The sequence below is a fragment of the Trypanosoma cruzi genome, genomic scaffold, assembly GCF_000209065.1.
Source record: "Trypanosoma cruzi strain CL Brener 1047053516273 genomic scaffold, whole genome shotgun sequence".
Taxonomy (NCBI): Eukaryota; Euglenozoa; class Kinetoplastea; order Trypanosomatida; family Trypanosomatidae; genus Trypanosoma; species Trypanosoma cruzi.
The window spans coordinates 140332-149729 of NW_001849529.1; the positions used below are offsets into that span (position 1 = coordinate 140332).

At 49.1% G+C, this 9398-nt stretch overlaps 1 protein-coding gene across 1 annotated transcript, besides 7 other annotated features; it reads right to left on the reverse strand.

The window, feature by feature from the left end:
- Positions 1 to 8193, reverse strand: Tc00.1047053509565.9 (uncharacterized protein; the record flags this gene model as incomplete). The annotated part of the gene is made up of 1 exon (XM_800888.1): positions 1 to 8193. A coding segment is annotated over one exon (8193 nt), but the record flags the coding sequence as incomplete, so codon positions are not given.
- Positions 1 to 9398: a sequence feature (heterozygous, non-Esmeraldo-like haplotype).
- Positions 3258 to 3284: a microsatellite.
- Positions 8490 to 8517: a sequence feature (AT_rich).
- Positions 8616 to 8655: a microsatellite.
- Positions 8751 to 8772: a microsatellite.
- Positions 8924 to 8984: a microsatellite.
- Positions 9036 to 9074: a microsatellite.

Consider the following 9398-nt stretch of genomic DNA (forward strand, 5'->3'; position numbering starts at 1 on the left):
CTGTATGAGGGAGGGGAGACCACAAGAAGAATACTCATTACCCTGCCGCTTGTCGTGTCGCCCTTCTTTTTCTTCCGCAACGACACATCGAAGCCGTTCAAAAAGTTCCTCAAAAATTGACGATAGACCTTCGCTTGACATTCCTCCGTCCCTTATTGCCGCGGATGATGCCACAGCTGCTAGCTGCTTTCCGGAACGGGGTGGAGAGAGAAGCAACGGTGTCCCCCAGTGGCCCAACAAGAAGACATGATCATAAAACTCCAGCCCATCCACCGTGGAGGATTGTCGACGCAGTGTGAGGAGCTCCCAAAAGGATTCATTTTTTTCCGTCCTATCCCTCCTCGCTCTCGTGTCTTTATGACCGTCACTTGTGTTAACGACGTGGGCTGACTGAAGAACGCCTCCATGCACACCACCAGGGATGTGAGTAAGAACCTCTTGAATCAACGCACAGTGTGTCGCCAAAGCAAGGGGGGAAATCGTTGTGTGGGACACCATCGTAGGCAAATGCACGGCAATAAAGCAAACAGGGGATTGTCCAACTTCCAACGCTGCCAATACCGCCCCATGTTCACCACGTAAAGCAGCAAATGTGAGTGGTATCCTCTTTGTGCGTACGGCCCCACAGAGACACGCCACATGTTTTCGTGCAAAGACAAAAAGCACCACGGCTGTGTCTAAACAGACAGTGGCAATGACAACATAGCCCTGCTCCTCAAACCACTCCTGCACAAAGACCACAAAATTATCCGGTGTGGAATGGAAGGACACCTCCTGTGCGGTGAGTGCAATGATATCATACGGCACTTTTAAATTCAAATTTTTTTTTTCTCCTTCCATTCCATCTTTCAAATCAACCCGCGCCGATGGGGAAGAAGGTGCATCGCGACCATACTGGCCATTCCATTCTTGTCTTCTCGCTCCATTTCCCTTCTGAAAACCAGGAAAAGCTCCAAACATATTGTTTTCATTGCCATTTTCATCATACTCCTCTATGTCGTCTTCTTCCTCCTCTTCCCTCAATTGATTCACAGAATTTTCCTCTCTGCCTGACGCGTGCATCATGGACCACTGTGGGGCCAACATTTCAAGCCACTTACGCAGTGTCGCCGGGTTGTTCATTGGCAAACCTTCCAGATGGATTGTGCCAGTCCATATATTGAGCGGCACTGTCGCCTCCCCACTGAGTTGTAGTCCACATACTCCCTCGAGTTTCACCGTATATGTATCCTCGCCATTCTTCCCTCCATTCGGCAAGTCATTGGCAAGAAGGGACTCAATTATGGCCTCGTAATCTAGCGTATTCGTCGTTGCGGTCCCTTCCTTTTCCTCCTTAATAGGTTCCATTGAGGTAAACGGGGCCAGACCTTGCACTCTCTTCGCACTGTACTCACCACTGTTTGAAAGGGTGGCATCAATCTTTATGTTCCATGTTTTCTCACGAGGGTTGCGGTGAATTCGGCGTCGTTTTTTGTGCCGCCTCGTTCCCGTCGCTGCGGTCATGGTGTCCTCCTCTCGCAGTTGCTGCAGTACCGCTGACCAAAATTGAGAGACTAAACGAAGTGGGGCTGTTGGCAACACCGCACGAAGATTCACTTCGGCGATGCATAATGACCGCCGTGTGGCATCCGGATGAATATGAAATGAACCTGTCAACATGGGGTCGTCCAATTCATCCTTCGGCACCACAGCAGCTGTGAGGGCGGGAGCAAAAATACGTATCGTCGGCCGCATCGCAGAGATGCACTCCAAAAAGCGCTCCCGCTCCCGCAAATCCTCAAAATATTCGTTATAGACAATACGATCATTGCGATAAAACAGAATGGTAATTCCGTATAAAGGCCGTGAGGAAACATCCTCACCTCTATCCTTTTTTATTGCCTTATCTGTTACATATTCCTCAAGACTGATGCCATCTATAAGGAAGTCTGAACGTGCCACATGCAACAACTCGTAACTTTTGTACACGATTGAGCGGATGTAGCCACAACGACGCAAGTGTGGGGGCTCCTCTGCGGGCGCACTTGTGGCACATTCAATCGTGCCATTGAAGTGGTCAATAAGCCACACATGCGAGTTGTACCTCTCCGCGTGAATACGAGTGACGTCTAGAAGTTTGGCATGACGGAACGGCGACCTATAATTAATGGGGATTTCTTCCTGAAAGAGTTGTGCACCGTCGTTGGCCAAATTTGCCGATTTTCCCATCGTCCTTGATTGCCATGGCGGGAAATGATTTTCCCTACTGTCTCTGAGAGGAGGTGATGACTCCCTCTTCCGTCCGCCGCGGCGTTGCATGGGTAATGCGGAGGCGTCCTCGCGTCTCCAACGCACGTGTGTGACAAATGACGTTCTTAATTGCGTCGCAAATGGAACGTTCGACAACGGCAGCACCACAGACGGCATCGCAAGAGCACCAACGACAAGGCCATGGGGGAAGGCATGGTGTGGGTCACTACCTGCGTTGCCACCACAACCACCACCAAAAGGAGACGCGGCTTCGCCTGGAGAAGCAGAAGGCGGAAAAGTAAAATATGATGGTGATGATTGCGACGGCAACTGGGAGACTCGATTATTATTCTCGAAGAGAAATCGCACCGCACGCCGCATACCCAAGTCATGCTCTGCGACTTCATTCAAATGACAATGACGTATAAAATGCCTCGAGAACCCTTGCACGGCCTCAAACGGCTGTTCTTCCTTCCTGCGTTGTCGCATCGCGTCATTGCTATCAACGGTAGAGAAACCGAGCAGTTCTTCCTCAATCATAGTTTTGACTTCTGCTGATGATGATAATGAGAACGTTGCGTCTGCTACATGCATATAGGTGTGATGCAATGCCATGTCTGCAGTGACACGGAGGACATGTTTCAGTTCCAACAGGGTTAGGGGTATGGGTCCGCCAATGACATAAGGACGATTAACATGCGGCGAGAATACACCCCGCTTCTCTTCATGTATAAGTGAGCGTTGAAGATCGCTGAACACCGCAATGGCAGCCTCTCGAATATGGTCAGAACCAAAATGACGTTTTAGACGAGCGGAAAGAACAGGCATGGACGCAATGTTAAACCACTTCTTCCATCGCTCCCATAGCGCCTTCGTATTAAATCCAAGTAATAAGTGATTTTCACGCGTGTCAAAGAGATAGTTCTTCTCAGGGCCTCGCTGCACAGAAGGGATGATCTCGATAAAATACAGAAGCTCACCACTCCTGCTTGTGTCATCATCATCACCATCACCGTCACTGGTGGCGATATTATTATTATTATTATTATTATTATAGGTCGCATACGCGGCTCCCGCCCTACGGGGAGAAGAAAAAAAGTTCCTGGCTTTTCCCTGTACGCCTTCGCCTGTCACCGCCTTCGTGTTGATATTTATTTTTCCGATAGCTGCACGCATATTTGTCATAAACTTCCCAAGAATGCCATGGGAATTTTGTTTCCCAACAGCCTCCGCTGCCATCAGTAATTCATTTGTGCCAACATGAGAACCCGTGGAACTTCGCTTCGCATCCAACAACGCCTTATTACTTTTTTCCGCAACGCTTCCAGCATACACGGAATCATTTGCCAACTCTCGTCTTTCTTCCAATACAGACTTTGAAATACCCACAATGGTCGCCCCCAGCAGGTAACACCCACCCTTCGCCTTGTCATCTGGATGGGGTTCTTTCCCCTCCGCATCGTAGTAATACAAAAAGTGTCCATGAATCGCGATGGTGGTGGGAACAAATACCGCCATGTCTTTCCCAAAAAAAACACCCCCGTTGACTCTTTTAAGTCTATGCACATGGGCAAAACCACACAATGTGTGAATCGTCTGAAATGGTACGGTGATGGTGAAATCCCAGCGGTTCTGTGCAGAAGAGGTTTTGGATGCGGCGTCAGTGGCCTCTGTGTTCACCGTCTTTACTGGTTTTTTATCAGTTGTCATGCAAAAGGGCGGGCCATTATCATTCAGGAGATTTTTGTGTTCATACTTGTGCGATGGCACCGTAGGGCCATCCTGCTTCCAAAGACGTGACCTTTCCAACTCCACCAAAAAGTTCAAAAGCTCCAGAACTAGTTGTCTTTTGTAACAAAACTGAACTTCTTCAACAGGCATCCTCGCACACTCTGCATCCCTGTGGCGGGTAATAATTCGTCGAAGGACCCGCTCCTCCGTGGGGGTTTCTGGTTGTGACAACACATAAGGTAAAGAAGAAGGATCCCATAATAATGATGATGATGCATTTAAAAAACCGCTGGGCTCCAGTGGCTTATTGTTCTTTTCCTGACGGCTTTGACTGTCACGGATGCTGTCAGGCCAGCCAAGGAGTGCAGCTAAAAGAGACGTCATGGAGGCAGAGGGTTGTAGCAGACGTGAGTAGCATCCATAGCCTTCCCAGAGACGTTGAACCGTCTCGATATTATCCGGGTAAATATAAGGCGTCACGGCGCTATGAGTAGAAGCTCCTGTTTTTCGCCGTTTTTCTTCACGATGCTTCTGGGGTTTCTTTGATCGAGCTTCCGTACGAACCGGCGGCTTCGGATTAAGCTGCTCATCCAAGTAACGTTCAATTGCGTCCAGCTCACGGCGAAGTGCCTCCACGGACGGTTTGGACTTCAATGGCCAACGATGCCTGCCGTCCGACTCATTGCCAACACCTCCACCGAGTTCCAATTCCGACGGCCCCGTCATGTGCATACACACAGGGTCGACGGAGGCGTTCATCGGAGACGAGGAGAAATGCGTGAATGCTTCCACCTCCTCAATCTCTTCCCAGGAACGAGCGTAAAGCGTTGTCATGAGAAGTTCTCCATCCTCATCTTCCTCGTGATAATCTTCCCTGTGATCATGGCTCAAGGGGTGCATGGAGGTGACGATTTCCCCTGGCCCCGTTTTGCTCAGTGCCCCATGCCGCGAGACGCACTCCAGCAGAAGATTCAACTGGTTTGGAAGTGAACTCATCAAACGGGTGTTAGCGATATTACGGACTGATGCAACAGGCATCCAATGTGGTAGAAACAACACTTTAGCCGTCCGTGCCAGCTCCTTTTTCGTGCCTTTTTCTTCTTCTTCCTCTTCTTTGGTTTGACCCCAAACCAGATGTCGCCACCCCACCCCACACTTCTGCAGAGCCCCGTGATACGCGGCTAAGACATCGCGTTCGACTGCCGTACAGCGACGACGTTGTAATCGGTCGCTATTCCCGCTCAGCAAACTATTGGTGGTATTTTTCCCCCACTTCAGTTGAGTTACATCAAAGATGAGTCGCAGCTTCTGTTGGTGCCACCTAAATATTTCAAGGCGGCGACGAGACTCCCACAGTAGCACCAGGGCTCTTGAAAACTTCTCCGTTTCAGCGGCCACCTTCCATGAGGAAGGCAACGACGACGCGGGAAACGACATCGTGTCATCCCGTACTGAAAGAATAAAGACATATGGACCAACTGCAACACGTGCCCCAAGTGAGAGGGGCACCCAGAATGAGGTTTTCATGCTTGCGCTTGCTAAGGACCGCGTCTCCTCCGCTGACCTCCATGAAACAGGAAGACCATTGACATAGACAAGAGGCATGACATCTGTCGCAATTCGATGGCCTTGCCAAACAGACGCAGCAAGAAGGAACCGACCACCCACAGCTTGAATACGCACCTCCACCACAGCATTGTGTAATGTCCCTTCACTTCCTCGAATGATATCCGTCGGCAATGGCAGCTGCAGTCCTCCCTCAGATGACATCGGCGACAATATTGTGCCTGACGCAAAACGCATACAAAACGATAGTCGAAAGGGAGTCCCATCTCCCAAATCGCTCTCTTTGAGATCAAAAAAGAGAGGAAGTAAAGTATTGGAGCTGTCGGAGCCACGAAGGGATTCAAGTGCGGCTTTCTGTTTTGCTGCAAGCGTTGCCTGACGGTGGCCTTTGACGGTGCCCGCGGAAGGGGGAGGAGGAAGAAGTAAAAGAAAATAGACAGGATGCCGTCGTAGCCCTGCGGCCACGCCATCAGCATGACGGTCATCACATACTTCCCGCCTCACGTCTGATAACGTAAAGAGATGCCAAAATTTCTTTTTTGGTTTTGCCCATGTTCGTACAAGTGCCTCCCGTGAAGCACGATCCGCATGATGCCATGAAAAAACCAGTTGCCGCTCAAATGCATGACGCTCCGCCAACGTTGCCGTGAGTTGTTGGATAGATGACGTAAGAACATCTAGTCGTCTTCTTTTCGCTTCTGCTGTGGTTACAAAATGCATGATCCCTGTTTCTTTTTTTGAGGCGGATATCGTCATTAACTCTTTCTCGATGCCATTCGCGGCCCGCTGCATCATTTCCACAGGATCGATCATGCAAGGGACAAAAAACCACTCCGGATGACGACACAACAATTTGCATGCCACTGCCGTTTTCAACGTGTTCATGGTGTCGGTGGCATGCATTAAAGAGGCCCGAATAGTTGGAATCAAAAAGAGTTTTGCATGGCCCCATCGCACATTCTGCAAAAGGAGCGACAATGTATTCGGTGCATCCAAGTCAGAGAGGGATGTTACTGCTTCCGGCACCTGTAGAATAGACCGAAACGCACTCCCGTCTGCGATGGGAGGTGTCCATTGGAGTTCAATGAAAAGCCCTTCCGCGTGGTACGCCATAGACGCATCCCTATTCCCCGCCATGATGTAACTCCGCACAATGTTTCTCTCCTCCTCTTCATATTTCTCAAACCGCGTCCGCACAAGCAATGCAACGTGCAGGGGGGCATGTACGCCCAAGACATGAAGCTTCTCACGCAATAATGTAAGGTGTTCTAAACCACGTTGCTGGTACAAAACCATCGCATCCTCCGCTTGCACATCAATCCACACGGCTCCTTCCACAAGAAGTGAAGAAAAGTTGCAAAATTCTTCTGTAACGTGAGTGGCGGCGGAAAAACGATGAGGATCATTTTGCCACTCGCCCTTCCCCAAAAGGCTCCCATCTCCAGTGGTTCCGGCATTTGCTGCCGAACCGCAAAGACGTACCGTGCGCCGAAGTGCGGCAAAGGAGACGGGGTTCCACAGGTCATACATAAACACCGATGGGGCCTGACCGGACGGAGCCCCAGCGGTGGGCGGATCGTCTTGAAACGCCACGAATGCCACCCTCACGCCATCGTCGTCTTTTTTCTCCTTCATACTTTCCCTCTCGGCATCCACCACCACACTTTTTCCCCTTCGTTTCAGACGCTCTTGAATAATTTCAAGAAGTTTCCGCACGACGCGTGTGATCAATCCATGCGTGTGGATAGACAAGAAGGAGGGCGGCTGTGTGCCAATTGCTCTATCCCTTGACTGCGGGGTGCCGAATAGCGTGTATGACTTTCCACTTTGGGGAGGGCCAAAGGCAATCACCGTCACGTGATGTCCACCTACAAGCAACGGCACGATGGGTTGATTCACAACTTCCTCCTGATCCATCGGGAAACTCCATCTGCTGGGAGGCCGCACGGAGGCCCCAACGAAGGGGCGTTTGCCTGCTCTCACTGCTTGGCAGGAGCACAGTGAGTTGAGGAAGGCCAGCTGCTCCACTTCCCGCTGAAGCGTCGCCGCTTCCGCCTCCTCCTCTTCCTCCTCATCGCCTTCAGTCCCGTTTGCCCACGACAGCGCCCCACCTGTTATTGGGTGCACAGCGTTTTTAATCAGCCGGGTCGCAAAGGCACCATCGTTGCCGGAGACTGTGCTCATGTCTAGCAACCTGTCATAGCACCCTGTCGTCCATTGGCGCCCAGTTGCATCCGTCGACTCGGGTTGCTCCCATTCATGACGTAACCGTGTGAAACATTCCACAGAGTCTGGGAGAAAAACTGCATCAAACACATATGGAAACTCCTGCATGCATAATGTCCCGTTGGGCATATATCGTGCCAACGTGATTGCAGCTCCTTCCGTTTGCTCAACATCATCACTGCTGCTGTCGTTGCTGCTGGGTGGTAATACTTGAATGGCCACCGGGTATGCCACCAACAGCGTATCGCTGCCTGATGCAGTTAAGGCGGGGTCGGGATCACGCATTCGTAACGTGAAGGCACAATATTCTTCCGCGGTAAGTGGGCGACATCGTACCGCAACATGTGGGAGAAGTCCTTTTCTCTTTCCCAATGGCTGGGAATCCTTCGTTGGCAAAGATAACCTTAAATACTCCTCCGCATGACATGTTGCATGATCCATCTGCGCTCTTGCTCCAAAACGATATATCTTTTAGTGGGAAGTCACAGCCCGGCCTAAACCAAACTCACCACCTCCCCAGACCAACACAATCAAAGAAACAACAACAAACGATACAAAATAATAAAACAAATTGATCAACGCCACAAGTGAGAAGAGGGGGGGAAAAAAAAGGAAGAAAAAAAAAAGGATGTAATTCAATAATAAATGAATTTTTCTGCGAATTATGAAGAAGACGATACGAGCTGTTGTACGGAGACGAGCAAATCTTTCCGTCCCTACGCTCCTTTTAGTTTTTGTTTTATTATTATTATTTTTCTTTTTAAACCCCCGACAACAACAAAAGAGAGAGACTGCGTGTCTGCGTGTCTGCGTGTGTGTACTTTTGATACTCTCCCATTCCTAAAGCTAAAAATTACACACATAAAGAGAGAGAGAGAGAAAGAAAGAAAGAAAAATAGAGAGTTATCCGTGGAGTTTGCATGGAATTTAAGGAGGCACAATTGTTTGGGTTATTTGACACAAGACACACGTGTGTGTGTTTGTTACCACTCCAATTTATAATAATAATAATAATAATAAATGTACGTATGTGTTGCCATTTGCATTTATTCTCCTCCTTCTTTCTTCACGCAATCAATTCGCTTTTCTATGTCCATGCATGCACATATATTTATAGATATGGATGCAGATACGTGAATGGAGTAGGCAGAAAGGTGTAATAAGAAAGAGGAAAACAACAAAAAATCAAAAAAAAAAAAAATCAAAATAAAATAAAATAAAATAAAATAGAAGGTGAATAAAACAAGAAAACATCCATCATCATCACTACCATCATTATCCTCTTCCTTTTTTTTTTTTTTTTTTTCTTGTCTTTTCTTTTCGATCCACTCCTCGCTTCTTCTTTAGTTTCCTTCTCTATTCTTACTCGTCTATAAACACACAACTTCCCCACTCCTTCTGGTGCACATGCATTTTTTCATTAAATGCGTGCATCGACAGAACTGGATCCTCCTCTAAACAATAAGTAATTCCCCGTACTCCTTCCTTCTCGTTTCTTGGCCGAGTGTTTGTTACCTCTTCTTCTTCTTCCGCTTCTTTTCACCACCTGCGGCAGCGGCGGAGCGAGACGGGGAGGAGGGTGCAGTCTTGCTACTGCGCTTCTTCAACTTTCCCCCCTTTCGCCTTGCCTGCGCAGCGGCGGTGGA